The 19,952-nt window shown below is 36.4% G+C and overlaps 1 protein-coding gene and 1 pseudogene across 2 annotated transcripts; both read right to left on the bottom strand.

Annotated features, from left to right (window-relative positions):
* Positions 1–3,833: 3,833 nt before the first annotated feature.
* LOC149251608 (1-aminocyclopropane-1-carboxylate synthase 7-like) lies at positions 3,834–6,256 on the bottom strand. Its single transcript, XM_089456550.1, has 4 exons — positions 5,984–6,256; positions 5,728–5,859; positions 5,410–5,570; positions 3,834–5,060 (listed from the first exon to the last, which is right to left on the bottom strand). The coding sequence occupies exons 1-4, from the start codon at positions 6,191–6,193 to the stop codon at positions 3,980–3,982; spliced, it is 1,584 nt and encodes a 527-aa protein (XP_089312676.1). The 5' UTR covers positions 6,194–6,256; the 3' UTR covers positions 3,834–3,979.
* An 11,164-nt stretch (positions 6,257–17,420) lies between these two features.
* LOC149251607 (1-aminocyclopropane-1-carboxylate synthase 7-like) lies at positions 17,421–19,649 on the bottom strand (annotated as a pseudogene). The gene is made up of 4 exons (XR_016265446.1): positions 19,408–19,649; positions 19,154–19,285; positions 18,836–18,996; positions 17,421–18,486 (listed from the first exon to the last, which is right to left on the bottom strand). The product of XR_016265446.1 is annotated as a 1-aminocyclopropane-1-carboxylate synthase 7-like (transcript).
* Positions 19,650–19,952: the final 303 nt, after the last annotated feature.

Genomic DNA, 19,952 nt, shown 5'->3' with positions numbered 1-19,952 from the left:
TCACAGTCTCGGATGATGAAGATCTTGGTGATCTCACAGTAAACACTCTTTGTCTCGGCCTACATTCTAGATGAAGTCATGATCTCGGCATAGATGTTATCATGGTGTCCGTAGAGATACAATCATGACCTTGATGGAGAAGATCATTATCTCGGTGGATCTAAGTGCAGCTCTCATACACATATATATCTCACATCTCGTTGTTATGGTGAAGATCTTGGAGAGGGTGCAATAGTAATGATCGCGGTAGTGCAGTAGAAATGATCTTGGTTTTGCAACAATGATGACTTCAACAACAATGATGATGATGATCTCAACAGTAACAAAGAGGAGCATTGGTCAAGGATCATGGTCTTGGTATTCGTCAATTTGAATCTCTATAAGAATAATTTGTGTGATTTTTCCTCTCAAAGAGTCAAAGGTTTTGCCCTTTTCTCATAGCCTACATGCTATGTCTCTTGTCTACTTTTGTTCATGCATTGGTTATTGTTTGATGAATAAGAATGTTAATAATCTAAACAAGAAGAAGAATCTAATCAAAAGAACCTAACAATGCATTCAAAAGTAATTACTAATGAAGAAGAAGTCTCCTAATGCCAATGCCCTATATTTCTTCGACACAATAGCAAGCGGGGATACCGTAACATTCGAATCCATGTGTATAGTTGCATGTACAGGAGATCTACCAAAGGGCTAGACTCCCAACTTGGGGCATCCACGAATCTCTGCCTCAATAGTCAAATGTACCAATGCATCAAGTAATGGCACGCCATCACCTAAGTTTCCTTCAGTATCAACTAACATCCTACCAATAGATGTAAAGGGTAGTTGCATAGTGGACACCACCAACATTCTACAATCATGCCTATATGTGCACCAAGGTAGAGAGAATTACCAAAAAATACCTTATGTAGTAGTGTCTGAAAAAAACTTGATAAAATATGTAGACAAGGTAAATTAATGTCACTTATCAATTATAGACCCCACTCGATGTAGGTCATCACCAACTCAATCCACTAGGACACCCCTTCAAATACAGGTTGGCGAATCACCGTTGACCAATGTCATTCAAAAAATCTCATCAAGCACACAATTGACAAAGATCTTCAATGACGACACAAACCATTAATGGATTGTCCCTCATATAATCAATGGACAACTTGGAAAATAAATACCCCCCTAGACCAATTAATGACCCCAAGAGACTCCTTCGTGATCAAATTCAAAATTCAAATATGTTACCAACTCCACCAACCAAAATGAATATAGTTACGTAGCAGTAAAGTTCCTTGGGAACCCCCCTATCAACCAATCCCAAACTAGAGAGGAGTAGGAAGATCCATAGGAGAAAAGCTTTAGAAGAAAGGCCACGTAAAACAACCAGCTAGTATCTCTAAGATAGACCACAAATAAGACTAGCAGCTAAGATCCTGGGAAATCCCCCAATCGAACAATCCCAAACCAGAGAAGGACCAAGAAGATCCAGAGGAGAAAAGGTTTAGAAGAAATACCATGTAAACAACTAGCTTGTGCATCCCATATAGACCACAGGGTAGACCAACAACTAGAGTGGAAAATAAATTGTTATTAATGTACGTTGAAACAAAAAAACCAGTAGAGATCCCTAATATCATCCAGAATAAGGAAAATAACTGAATCTAGCTCAGATAATTATGCTTAGACATATTGCACTGAATAACACCAACAACTGCACCAACGAAGGCTACATTTAATCCATTTACCTCCACACTTGTAGCCAAAATTACCGCCCTTGTGAATTTTGTGACTAATGCTTCCACAATCCAATCTTTTATCCTTAGCGTCTACTTCTTACAAAAGTTGTCGTTGAGATTTTGAAGTAGGCATATCGTCTTCCAATGGATATTCTATAATATTCCTCCACCATCCTTCATGTGGATATAATCCATATTGTCAATGACAATCAGGACTTCTAGCATAATAATGTGTTGATAACAACAACCAATGGATAAAAGTAGCATTCAAAATAAATGAACCAGTCAAAAATCATAGATTGAACACAATTGATGGAGACCCTGAAAAGTACTCCAACTATGTTACTGCCTATCCACATTTAGCGAAAGTGCCTCCAACACTCCTCTCATCAAGCACCTTTGATGTCAACCTCCATTGCCCTAAGTCTCATCAGTTGTTGTCAGCCTTCCTCGCTCGCTTCCTAAAGAACCCATCGACAATGTAAAGATGAACCCCTATCCTTTACCTTTACATTTTTTACTAGCACCTCGTATCAAAATTTTTAAGATGAAATTAAATTTTTAGACAAAACATTGATTGTCTTAAAAGAATGTCGTAAAAGCTCCCTCCATGTAGTAGTGTCGAATGCAATGACAGACAAGTTGACTCTAATCGTAAGAGCAAAGATCGAAGGGAAAAAAGAGGAATTAATGTCCGGGACATCTTGCGAGGAAAAGTTGTCACGTTCTTCAGAGACGGCTACCCCACCAAAATGAAGAGGCCAACAAATCATTGTATTTATATAAGATAACGTGAATGGTAAGTGAAATAGCAGCCTCGGTATAAGCGCGAGACAGTAATAGCCTGCAACCTTGTGGAGTTAGGTGCACTATCAGAGTCAATTGCAAGTGTTAGATAACACTGTCTTAAATTGATATGGTTTTGTCTTAATTGTTAATTGTCTTAAATGGGCTTCATCTTAATTGTCATTGTCTTAAGTGGTCATTGTCTTAAATATAAAGTTGTCTTAAAATATTTTTGTCTTAAACTGTTTTTGTTTTAAAATATTTTTGTCTCAAGTTGTTTTTGTCTTAAATATAAAATTTTGTCTTAAAATATTTTTGTCTTAAACTATTTTTGTCTTAAATATAAAGTTTTGTCTTAAAATATTTTTGTCTCAAACTATTTTTGTCTTAAATATAAAATTGCTTTAAAATATTTTTGTCTCAAGTTATTTTTTTTTAATTATAAAATTTTATCTTAAAATATTTTTGTCTCCAACTACTTTTATCTTAATTAAAACCATTTACATTAAATTTTAATGTAAAATAACTAAATTAAAAAATTAACTAAATTAAAAAATTATTTTTTAAATATTTTCTTTTATCTTGAAAAAAATCTTAAAAATACGCTTCATCAAACCACATCGCTTTCATAAAAATATAAGAGCTAACCCATGAAGGCCGAGGGGCCTAGTGATTGATTTGTTATATATTAATTTCCTAGGCAGTTTGCAAGTGCCCAGATAATGCTTACCTATGTCCCTAGTTTCTTAATTGAGTGATAACGTTGCTTTAATTAAGCCCCTCTAGTCTTTTCCTTGCGCTGATTCATTGCCATGTGCGTACCCTACGAATGTTGTGTCCGTTGACAGAAGTGTTCTTGTTGACTTAACATTTATAAGTTAGCGTTAGATTTAGCTTGCGAGTTGGTAATGTCCGTTGACAAAAGTGTGCTTGTTGACTTAACATTTATAAGTTCTTGTTAGATTTTAGCTTGCCAGTTGGCAATAGTTTAAAGTTATAGTAGCAGCAACCTGGTTTAAATTTGCACCTAGCGTAAATAATCTAGACAAATTACAGATTCTCCTATGTTTGTTAAAAATAAATAAATTAAGAAGCTATTCGATCTCATCCCGCCCCTTCAAAGCTTCGCAATCTTTGTTGATGGAATGACAGTGCCGGTACATTTAAGAAGGAAACATTTCTTACACAAAATTTCACATGAATGCAAGATGGCTGCCACAACATTTAAAAAAAATATATTTATTACCATTAAATACGATTAACAATAATTTCGAAATGTCTGCAATTTGGTTTAAACCAATATGCACATATTGAAAGAAAATTTTACATTGATTCAAGATGAGTGGTGGAGATGTGAATTACTCCATCCGATGGTTGACTAATTGTACTTGTACTTTTATTTATGACAGAGTACATAAAGAATAATTCATGACCTGATTATATCACTAACAATTTTATCACTAATAATTCAAATCGGTAAGCTTACCTTGTCCTGCAACGACAACTTTCAATTCTTGTTGCGTGACGTCCGATCTGGTTGCTTCTTCGACCCGTAAACGTTTGCTTGATTGGACGTTAATCAAGCTCAACGAACCATCAACCTGAATGACTGGGTATTTCTCATTGAAGCTAAAGTCGTCTGCATGCAATCGTTTTTTCTGACACGCCTCTTCTTTATTATATTGTTCATCTAAGCTCCTCCTCTGGATAAAGAGCTGAATTCGATGCAACGACTCTTCCACTGTCTGATCAGTCATATTGGCAAAGCAGAACCTAAACCACCCAGGTTCACTACAGTGGCAAGAAGAACCGGGAGAAACATTCAAGCCAATCTCTTTTAAGATTGTCTTCCACAGTCTAATCTCCCCTTCTTGGTTATGGGATTGCAGAAGATGTCTGAGATCCACCCAGCAGAACAAACCCGCGTTGCTATTCAGGCAGTTGATGCCAGCCACACGCAGTCCAGAGACGAACATTTCGTGTCTCTTTCGTAGCCTCTTACTATTCTCTGCTAAATATTTTCTTACAAATTCCGTGTCGGAGAGCATTGAAGCAAGCAAATGTTGTGTCTGTGAAGAAACCAACGAAAAACTGGACATTCTACGAGCAGCCTTAACGACTGTGTCGTTGTAAGAGTAAATGACTCCGACTCGGAAGCCCGGTAGTCCTAGGTCCTTTGACAGACTGTAAATAATATGAACACGGTCAGTCTGAGAAAATTGATCGGTGGCCAAAATCTCTGAAATGCTTGTGAAGTTTGGAGATGAAAACACTGATCCCGAATAGATCTCGTCGCAGACAAGATGGATGTTCTTGTCAGACACAAAAGCAAGCAACTTTCTCAGAGTCGTAGCGTCCATGGTTGTTCCTAATGGATTTGAAGGATTTGTTATCAAAAGACCCTTCACTTGTATATTTCGTGACCTGGCCTGCTGATAGGCTGCTTCAAGTGCAGGTATTGTTATCTGAAAATCGTCAGAACTACTGCAGTGTACTGGTATCAGTTCCAATCCTGTACGCCATTTTAGATCTCTATCAAAACTGCAGTAAGAAAAGATTCATGAGTTGCATTTTCACTTTACAATTAGAAGGTTACTATATTATCATAAAATTAGATTCTAGAATACTCTAGTTAATAATACACTCCTTAAAATTCTAGCGCATGCAGTTATTGGCAATTATTGAAATGTGAAGGGGCGATAAGATTTTTTCGACAAGAAGGGGCGTTGGAGAAAAAGTGTCAGCTGTCATTAAGGGATTCGTTGACACCATATTCGCCTAGCTAGAATATTTATTTATTTGAGATAAATTAGTTTACTTATTGATCGAATGACGCTACGCTGGCACTAGTAAAATAAATTTTCAATGACATTTTACAACAAGAGCTTACGCTGGGTAATATGGCGTTGGCACTAGAAAGGCTTCTCCAGGATCAGCTAGACAGAATGTCAACACCTCGCTGGCTGCAGTTGCTCCTGCAGTGAGAACAATTCTATCGCTTTCAAATTTCGCTTTTGCTCCTCTGACTTCTTCCATAAACATCGCAATTGCCTGCATAAACGATTCACCAATGTCAATAAGCTTTAATTGCATCCAACGGCACTTGAAATAAAGTCAAATACATTATCTTTTAGTTGGATAACCAGGAAACAAAATTAGAAGTTCGTAGAGAACATGCCAAGCCTGTAAGTGAGTTACAATTTTGTACCTCTCTGCAAGCAGGAATACCATGGTAATCTTGATAAAGAGCGATTTCCTTAAACCTTGACACGCCCTCCTCGGCACAAATCGATGACTTTGGATGCGCAAGTAGCCAGCTTTCCAGCAAATCGAATGACAGCTGCAAAATAATTTTAAAGATCGTAATTATCATCTGATTCGATTTGATGCACTCTAGTTTTTCTTTTCCCACCACACACGAGTGCAAAATGATAAAGTATGAATAAATATGTTATAATATGTACCTGATTCTCTGCCAAGCCCATTTGGATAATTCCAGAAGGGTTGTTTCTTGGATGGTAGGGATTAGCGTCATACTCCTTCCAGCCATCAAAGTAAGGAGAGTCTTCCCCATGGGCTTTAGATGTTGCCAATGATGAAAGGCGAGTTACTCTTGAAGGCAACCGAGGATGAGCTTGCTCTTGGGGTCGCGTTAATGTCATCGATATTTTCATCTTGAAAAACTGCGGCTGTTAAATGAAGGATTCGCACCCAGCGGTTCAAGCATTCGATGCGTATGTATCAAGACACAACCCGCTTTTATATCCTCTAAACCCCTAATTATCGGCATATTGATGGAATCAAAGTGTAGCCCTAAGTTGAATAGAATTAACTGAGGAGATTAGGAAACACTAATGCAATTAAATTCTATGGCCAACGTTCTCCGTTTCCGTTTCTTACTTCTCTTGCGACACACAGCACCAAATTATTGACTGCACATGGAAACTAGTCTTGCCACACCAAGACTAGCCTCATTTATTGATGCATGCAATTTTATATTCAAGGTCCACGCATGTTTTTATATTAAATTTCGTCCATATAGAAAATTTATCCAATATTATGTTTAGACACTTTGACGGAATGTCGGTTTTATATTCATATAATTGTCAAACACACACCAGCATCATTCGCTTCCAATGTCCCAGCACCCTTTCTTTTAAACTTCGTCCTTGCCTTAATCCATATCATTTAAATAAATTATGATTCTCCTGACTAGAAACTAAGGTTTACTGTTATATTCCGGCTAAATTTTGAAATTGAGGGCAGACTAATTGTGAAGTTATTTTGGAGATTTTTATTTGAAGTTGTTTTCCATCTTAGTCAAAATAAAAATTCCAAATATATTATGACTTATTAGATCATAATAATGATGAAAACGCGTGCGGGACATTCTAACTTCCATTCTTTTTCCATTACCAGCTCATGAGTTTGGAATTTGAATAGCTTTGATTTTGTTTTTCAAGTACCATCAGATGGAATTGCAATGTGAATAACTTTGATATTTTGACCAGACATGTGTTCAAAGATTTACCATTTACAATTCATATGATGATGATGATGGTTAACGTCCACTGAGACCAAATTGGTATATTGATATGTTAGACGTTTCTGTTTTTATGGAACCTTGCCTTATCTTCGAAGATAGTCTTATGCACTCTGCCCTTTTATAATTCGAAATTGCCTTCAGAATAGGCATGTCCTCTTTGATAAAGTTTTCTATGAATCTGAACCCTTACTAAGTGAAGAATTTACTGTTAAATGCTGATTTTTAGTATACCTAATTATAAAAATGCTGCCCCTGAAGTAAATACGAAAGATTTCAGTCAAGTCAAACATCATTTTAGTCAATTAAGATTTTAGTCAAGTCAAACATTAATTTAGTCAATTCCTACTTGTCAATGAGTCAGCATATTGCATAGGTACTCAGCTTTTGATCGCCATGATTTTGCATTTGACTCCTTGCTAGTCATAGTTAGCATAGATTAACTTTCTTTAGCCACTCCGTTTTGAATAAATATAGAACTTAATCTTCCTCCTCATCCCAGAGTTTTTGTGTGTGAGCTGTACTGAAAGAGCAATATTTGTCCACTCGATAACATGTGGTGTGAGAAAAATTGGAATTCTACCCCACAAACGCCATTCACGGGGCACTCGATACCTTCGTGCATTTTACAATTTCTTTAACTACGTAATCGATGAGCAATGATGCTATCCCACTTCATTACGAAATGTCGTGGACAGCAATTTATTCGTATAGGACGAATTTGTAAAACTTTCCAAATATTTTTCAAATCTGCCAATGTTGACCCTTACACTCTTGTTATAAACTCAACACCTAAATTTTCAAGGTGGGCCATAACTTGTACCGTCGGTCCGACTCTCTTACATAGTTTTCTAAAATGACCCATTTCTTGGAAATAACTCTAAACGAATGAGAGTGGTTTTCTAAAATGACCCATTTCTAGGAAGTAACTCTACACGAATGAGAGAATGTAGTGTTAGGATTGCATCATAAGTCTCCATAGTGGTATGAATGAGAGAAAGTGGATTTTTAACGAATAAGATAATGTGGAATTCTATTTGCATCATAAGTCTCCATAGTGGTATGAAGGAGAGAAAGTGGATTTTTAACGAATAAGATAGTGTAGGATTCTAATTGCATCCTTAGTCTCCATAGCCTTATGAATGAGAGAATGTTTTTTAAAGAATGAGAGATAGTAGGGTTCTAATTGCTGTTAAGCGCCATTAATTTTTTTAACAACTGCTGCCTACAATTATGGAAGTAAACTGCAGTCTTTCCTTAATTTCTGGAAACCAATTGCAGTAATTTCCTTAAATTAAGGAAATCAACTGCAGTTAATAAATTTATTGTTGGGAGCTACTGAAGTGGTCCATTACTCCATCTGAAGTTCTCTACCTTGATCTGTGGAAAACCTGACACATAGCCATCAGAAGCTTGATGGAAACTTGGCTATAAATTTATTTGTTTGGTCCCCAAGCTTGTATCTCAATTCCTTTCAGTTTTTACACCATCTAGCTGAGAGAGCAGAGCTTGGAAGTGCCTTCAGATTTTCTGTATTCTTTTATTTTTGCTTGCATTGAAGCTGGAGTGCTGTTTTCAGTCAAGAAAGCAAGTGGACTGTGGAAGCTTAATAGAAAAGTTTTGGTTTGCAGCAAGAGCGTTATCAATAGCCGGAGGTAATTATTTTTACTGGGCATTAAACCTTCATTCCAGTCTTACGATTCTTTAAGTTTTTATTCCACATTTAGAATCGCTTCAGACATTATAAATATTGGTATCAGAGCATAACATTTATCTCTTCCTTGGTATGTTCTGCTTACTCCAACTGCCTCCGAAAACCATCCTAATACTTTCTTCTGAGTTCCGTAGAGTAGGAATTTTAGGCTTAGGAGTTAGAATTAGATTGTTGGGAGCTGGTCTGCAGCTCCACTGCACCACTGTCTCATTAACTCTCCATTCCACTCTAGTGGTGATGGTTTGAAGAACTACCTTGTTTTAAAGTCCATTTTCTTCTACTACTTTCTCAATCAAGAAAGGAAATCTCACCTAGTCTGTAATTCATAATGAGTATGGCTTGTGAGGAAACAGTTTCTACGATGACTGCAATTGGCTTTGAAGGATTTGAAAAACGGCTAGAGATTGAGTTCTTTGCATCTTCATTTTTTAGTGAACCAGAGTGAAGGGGCCTAAGGGCACTCACTCGAGCCTAGTTGGATGAAATTCTCAAAGAAGTTGAATGCACCATTGTTTCTGAGCTCTCTAATGAACATGTTCATTCATATGTGCTGTCAGAATCGAGTCTGTTTGTTCACCCATTGAAAATCATTCTCAAGACCTGTGGGACAACCAAGCTGCTGCTTTCCATCCCACTGACATTGAGCAATGCAAGCGGCCTGTCGCTCTCTGTTAAAACTGTTAAATACACTTGTGGATGGGAGGCTTTCATTTCCGATCTAAGGGCTGTTTTGACAGCCCATGTAACAGATATTGAACTTCGTATTCTTGTTGAGGGTGGCATGGCTCATTATGATGCACTTTTCCGTATGAAGAGTGTTGCTGCAAAAGTTGATGTTTTTCATCTTGTTTCTAGCATGTGGAAAACACCTACTGAGCGTTGTTTTTTGTGGATTAATGGATATTTCGAAGTCTTGTTTTTTTTGTAGGCCTTGAAAGTGCTTTGGTTTGTAGTTTCAATTTTTTTTTTTAACTCAGGATCTAGAACTAGTTTCTGGATTTTTGTAAGTTAGTCCTATAAACCGGGTAACCTGAGTATTATAGTTTGGTGTCAGATTTACTTATAAATATCGGTATTCTGGTTTTTTTTTGCTATTCTATGTATGCGGGATTCTGAGAGATTGAAATTCTGCTTGTATGCCATACCGAGTCATTGCACCAACGCTATTTAAAGAAGATATTCTTGGCATAGAAATGGTTTATTTCTCATTCGGGCATTCAGTTTTTGATTCTATGTTTATTCCGCATGAAGTTAAGATTTAACATTGTTGAAATTTAATTGTTAATTAGAAGAATCATTATATCAACTTACATTTTTGTGCTCATATTTAATTTGCGTAAAGCAGTGTTTTAATTTAATTTAATTTTAATTTTAATTTTAATGTTATTTATCTTGTGAGCAAAATAACTTGTTTGCTGGTCTATTTTTTGTTTGTTTTATAAACTTAAGGACGGAGCCTGAAGTCAAGCCAGCTAGCCTTCGAACTGTATTTGCTATGCAAGTGCAAAGTAGATCAATGTTGCTTCAATCAATCTCCGGGTTTTGTTTATAAATTGAACAATCGATTTGCAGTCATTTATGGTAATGCTGACTGCTTTAACTTTAATTTTGATTTTGTGAAGAATTATTGCATCAAAATTATTATTGTTGTTTACCGTAATGCTGACATTTATGGCAGTTTTTTGCAAGAAACAGTTATATGGAGTTTATTTAAAATGTCATTTTGACTTACTCCTTTCAGTAAACATTATTTTTACTCTGGTTAAGTTTTGTTTATGTAATTCATGTAAAAAATAATGTCTAGTGATCCATATAATTTTAATTAATTAGAGAATAGCCACAACATCTTTAATTAAATAAAATTATATATTTTGATTGGTTAGATCACATAAAGATTATTTAGACATTAAATTGTAATTAATTAGACTAAATATAATAAATTTTATCCCACAACAATTTTTATTATATTTATGTAATTAATTAGGATAAAATTTTATAACCTACCCACAGGAGTTATGAAATAATAGTTTTATCATAAAGTTCAAAATAATGAATAATTGAATCTGCTTGAATTAAAAATTTAGCCCACAGGCAATTTTTATGTCATTAGATTCAATTTTGAGCATGATTTACGTTGGTAAAACATGAAATTTATTAAGCCTCAATTTTAACATAAGCATGTGATTTTTTAATTTTGATGCAGTAGTACAACATGCAAATTTCTTTGAAATTCGTTGTGACATTCCCGAACTTAAGGGAGATAACTATAAGGTTTGGAAGGAGAGGGTTCTCCTTCTTTTGGGGTGGATGGACATAGACTATGCTATTAGGAAAGATGAACCACCAGCTCTCACTAATACCAGCACTGCAGCGGACATCACACTTTATGAACGATGGGAGCGATCCAATCGTCTAAGCATGATGTTCATTAAGACTAAAATTTCAGCTGGTATTCGTGGTTCCGTTGATCAGCATGAAAAGGTCCGAGACTTGTTAAAGGCCATTGATGATCAATTCATCACTTCAGACAAGGCACTAGCAAGCACCCTAATCATGAAGTTCTCATCCATAAGGCTCACCAGTTTGAAAGGTGTGCGCGAGCACATCATGTAGATGAGGGACACTGTGGCTCAATTGAAGAAACTCGAGGTTGATATATCGGAGTCCTTCCTAGTGCACTACATCCTGAACACCCTTCCGCACCAATATGGACCTTTCAAAATCTCATACAACATACATAAGGATAAATGGACAATTAATGAACTCCTGACCATGTGTGTTCAAGAGGAAGAGAGACTGGTGATGGAACTAGGAGAGAGTGCAATGCTGGCAACGCGTGGAAAGGGGAAATCTCAAGCCAATCGGAAAGGGAAAGGTAAAGTACCTCCCCAAGCCGATATCAAGAAGGATTCCAAGTGTTTCTTCTATAAAAAGAAGGGACACATGAAGAAGGAATGTGACAAATTTCAGAAATGACTTGCAGACAAAGGTAATTTAATCTCATTTGTTTGTTATGAATCTAATATGGTTAATGTTAATATTAACACATGGTGGATTGATTCTGGATCAACAATTCACATTTCGAATTCCTTGCAGGGTTTGCAAAACCTAAGGAAGCCAGTGGGAAGTGAGCAAAGCATCTTATCAGGAAACAAGATGGGCTCGCATGTGGAAGCTATAGGAACATGTTATTTAACTTTAAGTAGTGGCTTTTTTTTAGAATTAGAAAAGACCTTTTATGTTCCAAGTTTTTCTAGAAACTTGATTTCAGTTTCAAGGTTTGCACCTTTTGGATATTCCTTAAAATTTTCAGAAAAATCTTTGAGTCTATTCTATAAATCTGATTATGTTGGGAATGGTATTTTGTCTAATGGTCTTTACTGCATTAATTTACAAAACAATGTCACTTATGATTTAATGCATGTTCACACTGGCACTAAAAGATGTATTATTAATGAAGATTCCTCTAAATTATGGCACCGGAGACTAGGTCATATCTCCATAGAAAGAATTAAAAGATTGGTAAATGAAGGGGTACTTAATACTCTGGATTTTACTGATTTTGAGACTTGTGTGGACTGCATAAAGGGAAAGCAGACCAACAAGTCAAAGAAAGGTGCCAATAGGAGTTCAGACATATTAGAGATCATACATACTGATATATGTAGTCCAGACATGGACTCACATGGTCAGAGGTACTTCATCTCCTTTATAGATGATTACTCACGATATATGTATCTCTACATGCTTCATAAAAAGAGCGAAGCATTAGATGCCTTTAAGATCTTTAAGGCTGAAGTAGAGAAACAATGCGGCAAGCAAATTAAGATCGTGAGATCAGATAGAGGTGGAGAATATTATGGTAGATACACAGAAGATGGACAAGCACCTGGGCCATTTGCTAAATTTCTTCAAGAGCATGGGATTGTTGCCCAATACACCATGCTTGGTTCACCCGACCAGAATGGTGTAGCAAAAAGAAGAAATCAAACATTATTGGACATGGTGCGGAGTATGCTTAGCAGTTTCAATCTTCCTAAATCCTTGTGGACTGAAGCACTTAAGACGACAGTGTATATATTAAATCGAGTTCCAACCAAGGCGGTTTCTAAAACTCCATTTGAATTATGGAAAGGTTGGAAACCGAGTTTCCGACATATGCGCGTTTGGGGATGCCCGTCTGAAGTGAGAATTTATAATCCACAAGAGAAGAAGCTGGACCCAAGGACCATTAGTGGGTATTTCATTGGATATGCTGAAATGTCTAAAGGTTACAGATTTTATTGTCCATCTCACAACACTAGGATTGTGGAATCAAGAAATGCAAAGTTTCTTGAAAATGACTTGATCAGTGGGAGCGATCAAACCAGAAACATAGTTTCTGAGAAGGATCATTCAGAATCTCAACCTTCCACTTCAAGTGATAGATTGGCTATTGTTCATAGCACCCCTCAAGTACAAACTGGTGTTTAACAACCAATTGTTGAAGTTCCACAAGCTACTGACGATATTCCAGTAGATCAAGGAGTTCAAGAGTTGCCAAGAATTTTTGAACAACAAGTTGAACCACATACTTCTCAGGAAGATGATGGTACAACATTAAGAAGATCTACTAGACCAAAGAGATCAACAATTCCTAATGATTATGTTGTGTATCTACAAGAATCTGACTACAACATTGGAGCCGAAAATGATCTCGAGTCCTTTTCACAAGCCATGAGTTGCAAAGAATCAGAACTATGGTACAATGCCATGAAGGAAGAGATGAATTCCATAAAGAGTAACGAAGTCTGGGATCTTGTTGAGTTGCCTGATGGTGCAAAAGCCATTGGATGTAAATGGGTCTTTAAGACAAAGAAAGACTCATTGGGCAACATTGAGAGATACAAGGCAAGACTTGTTGCTAAGGGATTCACTCAGAAAGAAGGAATCGACTACACGGAGACTTTTTCTACTGTATCTAAGAAAGATTCCTTGCACGTTATTATGGCATTAGTAGCCCATTTTGACTTGGAGTTGCAACAAATGGATGTGAAAACGGCTTTTCTTAATGGAGATCTAGAGGAGGAAGTTTACATGAAACAACCTGAAGGATTCCCCTCTAGTGATGGTGAGCAATTGGTTTGCAAGCTCAAGAAGTCATTATATGGTTTAAAACAAGCATCCCGCCAATGGTATTTGAAATTCCATTTCTTCTTTTGGTTTTGTAGAAAACATTATGGATCAATGTATATACCTGAAAGTTAGAGGGAGTAAAATTTGTTTTCTTGTTTTATATGTGGATGACATTTTGCTAGCAACCAATGATAAGGGTTTTCTACATGAGGTGAAACAATTCCTCTCTAAAAATTTTGATATGAAGGATATGGGTGAGGCATCTTATGTCATTGGCATTAAGATCCATAGAGACAGATTTTGAGGCATCTTGGGTCTGTCACAGGAAACCTATATTAAAAATTTTAGAGAGATTTCGGATGAAGGATTGTTCACCAAGTGTAGCTCCCATTGTGAAGGGTGATAGGTTCAATTTGAACCAATGCCCGAAGAACGACCTTGAAAGGGAACAAATGAAGAACATTCCATATGCTTCTGCTGTCGGAAGCCTAATGTATGCTCAAGTCTGCACAAGACCTGACATTGAATTTGTTGTGGGAATGTTGGGACGATATCAGAGTGATCCAGGTTTAGACCACTGGAGAGCTGCAAAGAAAGTAATGAGGTACCTTCAAGGAACCAAAGACTACATGCTTATGTATAGATGGACGGACAACTTGGAAGTAATTGGCTACTCAGATTCTGACTTTGTTGGATGTGTTGATTCACGCAAATCAACATCAGGTTACATTTTTATGATTGCCGGTGGAGCTGTATCATGGAGGAGTACCAAGCAGAGCTTGATTGCCACTTCCACTATGGAAGCCGAGTTCGTCTCCTGTTTTGAGGCTACTTTACATGGTGTATGGCTTAAGAGTTTCATTTCTGGGCTTAGAATAATGGATTCTATCTCTAAGCCATTGAGAATATATTGTGATAATTCAGCTGCTGTTTTTATGGCTAAAAACAACAAAAGTGGGAGTCAAAATAAACACATCAACATTAAGTATTTAGCTATAAGGGAACGTGTTAAAGAAAAGAAAGTGGTCATTGAGCACGTCAGCACTGAGTTGATGATCGCTGATCCTTTGACTAAGGGCATGCCACCGTTTAAATTCAAGGATCATGTAATGAATATGGGACTTGGTTCTATTATGTAGTTTCTCATTGTATTCTCATAACCCTGATGATGGATCCCATTTGGGATTTGAAACGTTGGTGTAAAAATACGCTTACTGTGGATTCTCCGGTTGAAGATTCAAAAAGTACAAACCACAGATCTCTTAAATCCAAAATGTTATTTTAATGAAATTCTTAATTATTGTGATGTTTTTTCTCATATTTATGTGCACTTTAAGTTGATTTGAGAAAATTCATTTAAGAAGGACCAAGAATAAACATAAGGTTTATTCATTAAGAAATTGTTGCCACATAAATTATAATAAGAATAAATACATAGTAATACATGGAAGACAATACTCTCGCCATGATTCATGTATCTATTACTTAATACAGATTATCAGTGGGTTTTAAGTTGAGACACTAAGTTTGGAAGTATGGACCAAGTGGGAGAATGTTAAGCTCCATTAATTTTTTTAACAACTGCTGCCTACAATTATGGAAGTAAACTGCAGTCTTTCCTTAATTTCTGGAAACCAACTGCAGTAATTTCCTTAAATTAAGGAAATCAACTGCAGTTAATAAATTTATTGTTGGGAGCTACTGAAGTGGTCCATTACTCCATCTGAAGTTCTCTACCTTGATCTGTGGAACACCTGACACATAGCCATAAAAAGCTTGATGGAAGCTTGGCTATAAATTTATCCGTTTGGTCCCCAAGCTTGTATCTCAATTCCCTTCAGTTTTTACACCATCTAGTTGAGAGAGCAGAGCTTGGAAGTGCCTTCAGATTTTCTGTATTCTTTTCTTTTTGCTTGGATTGAAGCTGGAGTGTTGTTTTCAGTCAAGAAAGCAAGTGGACTGTGGAAGCTTAATAGAAAAGTTTTGGTTTGTAGCAAGAGCGTTATCAATGGCTGGAGGTAATTATTTTGACTTGGCATTAAACCTTCATTCGAGTCTTACGATTATTTTAGTTTTTATTCCGCATTTAGAATCGCTTCAGACATTATAAATAATTGCATCATAAGTTTCCATAGTTTTATGGATGAGAGGAAGTGGAATTTTAATGGGATAACGAGATATATGTTTAAGAAAATTATAGGTTTTTATGAGCTTTGTAAATTTTTTTTTGACAAAAAAAGTTGTAAGGAAAGCACTTATATGATGGAGGTTTAAAATGTAGTAACATGAAAATCTAATAGAATAGTTTCGGATTTATATGATCATTAATTTTTTATATAATTAAAATTGATTTATCAAGTTATTATATATATTATTGGGTATTATTTCTTTGTGATTATATTTCGAAGATAATAATTTGGGAATATTTTTCATGTGTGATCATTTTTTTCTTAAATTAGAATAATGACACATCTAGAACACAATCAATGGGGTCAACTGTGGCCCTGTTGATTAATTCCTAGATTTTTTTTTTTAATCTTTAAAGTTTACTAATGATGAAAACTATTTGAATGCTTCATTGGTAAAAAAAATAACTTGCTATTGAAAATTAATTAAATGCTCAATCATGTTTGTTGGAGGCGTTTTATATGATTCTTAAGACATCCAGAAATAAAATTGTAATAAGCTATCCAACTAGCTCTTCTTCTCTTCTAACTTATAACTTATCCCATTGCACTGAGTCTGCATACAATGAGGCCTATGTGTCCTAATACACTTGATTGGTGTTTTGATTTATCTTCTCCTCTTTTTATGACTTCTATAGACTAAGAAGCTAAACTATCGTGAAGCTTTAATCATGTTATGTGATTCAATACTTAGAAAGAGTGCTTTATGCTATCAATAAACAAGCTTTGGAATCTTTTGCATTATTCTACTAGTTTAGAAAGTCTTGAAAGATTTTATGGTGATTATAGAAATGTGGAATATAAAATATCACAAGGAAGACGTCAAACAAAATAATGAGGTATTTAACTTTATTTCATTTATATATGGTCTAACATGGTGAAAGTTTCATTGCACTTAGGTTGAAAATGATTTTTTTTCATTATAAGCCAACCAAAGAATTAAGATTCATGATGCATGATTATTTATAGTGTTGGAAAAGTAACCTTTAGGGATTATATAAATCTATATTATTCACTTGAGAGTAAGATACAATTCACAAGTGAACTTTGTCTTCGAATATCTATGACACCTCTTGAAAGATGAAATCAAGGGTCACAAGATATTGTATTTATATATTTATCTTATTAATAAAATGCAAGTAATGGTTATCTTTCCATTTACGTGTTTTAATAGTTCTATCAGAGTTCTAGGTACACGGTCTTTCCTTGAGCATTGTTTTATGACCCTCAACTTAGGTGCTTTTAGAATTCTCATGCCCATTCTTAGACTTGGCTCTCTATTGTCCCCTTAGTGTCATTTCTTTGCAAGAGAGAAACCCATGTAGGTAAGGGATATTTCTTACCTAGACTCTAGTCCATAAATATTCATGGATCTCTATATCTTGTTGTGTGACGTCCGATCCGGTTGCTTCTTCGACCCGTAAGCGTTTGCTTGATTAGACGTTAATCAAGTTCAATGAACCATCAACCTCAATGACTGGGTATTTCTCATTGAAGTTAAAGTCGTCTGCATGCAATCGTTTTTTCTGACACGCCTCTCCTTTATTATATTGTTCATCTAAGCTCCTCCTCTGGATAAAGAGCTGAATTCGATGCAACGACTCTTCCACTGTCTGATCAGTCATATTTGCAAAGCAGAACCTAAACCACCCAGGTTCACTACAGTGGCAAGAAGAACCGGGAGAAACATTCAATCCAATCTCTTTTAAGATTGTCTTCCACAGTCTAATCTCCCCTTCTTGGTTATGGGATTGCAGAAGATGGCTGAGATCCACCCAGCAGAACAAACCCGCGTTGCTATTCAGGCAGTTGATGCCAACCACACGCAGTCCAGAGACGAACATTTCGTGTCTCTTTCGTAGCCTCTTACTATTCTCTGCTAAATATTTTCTTACAAATTCCGTGTCGGAGAGCATTGAAGCAAGCAAATGTTGTGTCTGTGAAGAAACCAACGAAAAACTGGACATTCTACGAGCAGCCTTAACGACTGTATCATTGTAAGAGTAAATGACTCCGACTCGGAAGCCCGGTAGTCCTAGGTCCTTTGACAGACTGTAAATAATATGAACACGGTCAGTCTGAGAAAATTGATCGGTGGCCAAAATCTCTGAAATGCTTGTGAAGTTTGGAGATGAAAACACTGATCCCGAATAGATCTCGTCGCAGACAAGATGGATGTTCTTGTCAGACACAAAAGCAAGCAACTTTCTCAGAGTCGTAGCGTCCATGGTTGTTCCTAATGGATTTGAAGGATTTGTTATCAAAAGACCCTTCACTTGTATATTTCGTGACCTGGCCTGCTGATAGGCTGCTTCAAGTGCAGGTATAGTTATCTGAAAATCGTCAGAACTACTGCAGTGTACTGGTATCAGTTCCAATCCTGTACGCCATTTTAGATCTCTATCAAAACTGCAGTAAGAAAAGATTCATGAGTTGCATTTTCACTTTACAATTAGAAGGTTACTATATTATCATAAAATTAGATTCTAGAATACTCTAGTTAATAATACACTCCTTAAAATTCTAGCGCATGCAGTTATTGGCAATTATTGAAATGTGAAGGGGCGATAAGATTTTTTCGACAAGAAGGGGCATTGGAGAAAAAGTGTTAGCTGTCATTAAGCGATTCGTTGACACCATATTCGCCTAGCTAGAATATTTATTTATTTGAGATAAATTAGTTTACTTATTGATCGAATGACGCTACGCTGGCACTAGTAAAATAAATTTTCAATGACATTTTACAACAAGAGCTTACGCTGGTTAATATGGCGTTGGCACTAGGAAGGCTTCTCCAGGATCAGCTAGACAGAATGTCAACACCTCGCTGGCTGCAGTTGATCCTGCAGTGAGAACAATTCTATCGCTTTCAAATTTCGCTTTTGCTCCTCTGACTTCTTCCATAAACATCGCAATTGCCTGCATAAACGATTCACCAATGTCAATAAGCTTTAATTGCATCCAACGGCACTTGAAATAAAGTCAAATACATTATCTTTTAGTTGGATAACCAGGAAACAAAATTAGAAGTTCGTAGAGAACATGCCAAGCCTGTAAGTGAGTTACAATTTTGTACCTCTCTGCAAGCAGGGATACCATGGTAATCTTGATAAAGAGCGATTTCCTTAAACCTTGACACGCCCTCCTCGGCACAAATCGATGACTTTGGATGCGCAAGTAGCCAGCTTTCCAGCCAATCGAATGACAGCTGCAAAGTAATTTTAAAGATCGTAATTGTCATCTGATTCGATTTGATGCACTCTAGTTTTTTTTCCCACCACACACGTGTGTAAAATGATAAAGTATGAATAAATATGTTATAATATGTACCTGATTCTCTGCCAAGCCCATTTAGGTAATTCGAGAAGGGTTGTTTCTTGGATGGTAGGGATTAGCGTCATACTCCTTCCAGCCATCAAAGTAAGGAGAGACTTCCCCATGGGCTTTAGATGTTGCCAATGATGAAAGGCGGGTTACTCTTGAAGGCAACCGAGGATGAGCTTGCTCTTGGGGTCGCGTTAATGTCATCGATACTTTCATCTCGAATACTGCTGCTGTTAAATGAAGGATTCCCACCCAGCAGTTCAAGCATTCGATGTGTCTGTGTATCAAGACACACCCCGCTTTTATAGTTCTCTAAACCCCCTAATTATCGTCATATTGATGGAATTAAAGTGTGGCCCTAAATTGAATAGAATTAACTGAGGAGATTAGGAGATTAGGAAATTCTGGCACCAAGTTGAATTCAAAAAAGGAAATTAGAAAAAACAAATCTGTAACCAAATTTGAAGTATGGCCAACGTTCTCCGTTTCCGTTTTTCTTACTTCTCTTGCGACACACGGCACACCAACGAAGAGACTGGAAATTATGGACT

This window comes from Pinus tabuliformis, chromosome 7, assembly GCF_031772625.1.
Source record: "Pinus tabuliformis cultivar Carrire ecotype Pingquan chromosome 7, CPIR1, whole genome shotgun sequence".
NCBI lineage: Eukaryota > Viridiplantae > Streptophyta > Pinopsida > Pinales > Pinaceae > Pinus > Pinus tabuliformis.
This window is presented reverse-complemented; position numbering and strand designations above follow the sequence as displayed.

What these genes read in the sequence shown, in the direction of transcription:
- LOC149251608 (XM_089456550.1), bottom strand. Translation starts at nt 6,193, where the DNA reads ATGAAAATATCGATGACATTAACGCGACCCCAAGAGCAAGCTCATCCT. An exon ending in TGGGCTTGGCAGAGAATCAG is followed by an intron (nt 5,860 to 5,983) that starts GTACATATTATA and finishes ATTATTTTGCAG; the next exon opens with CTGTCATTCGATTTGCTGGA. An exon ending in GTATTCCTGCTTGCAGAGAG is followed by an intron (nt 5,571 to 5,727) that starts GTACAAAATTGT and finishes TCGTTTATGCAG; the next exon opens with GCAATTGCGATGTTTATGGA.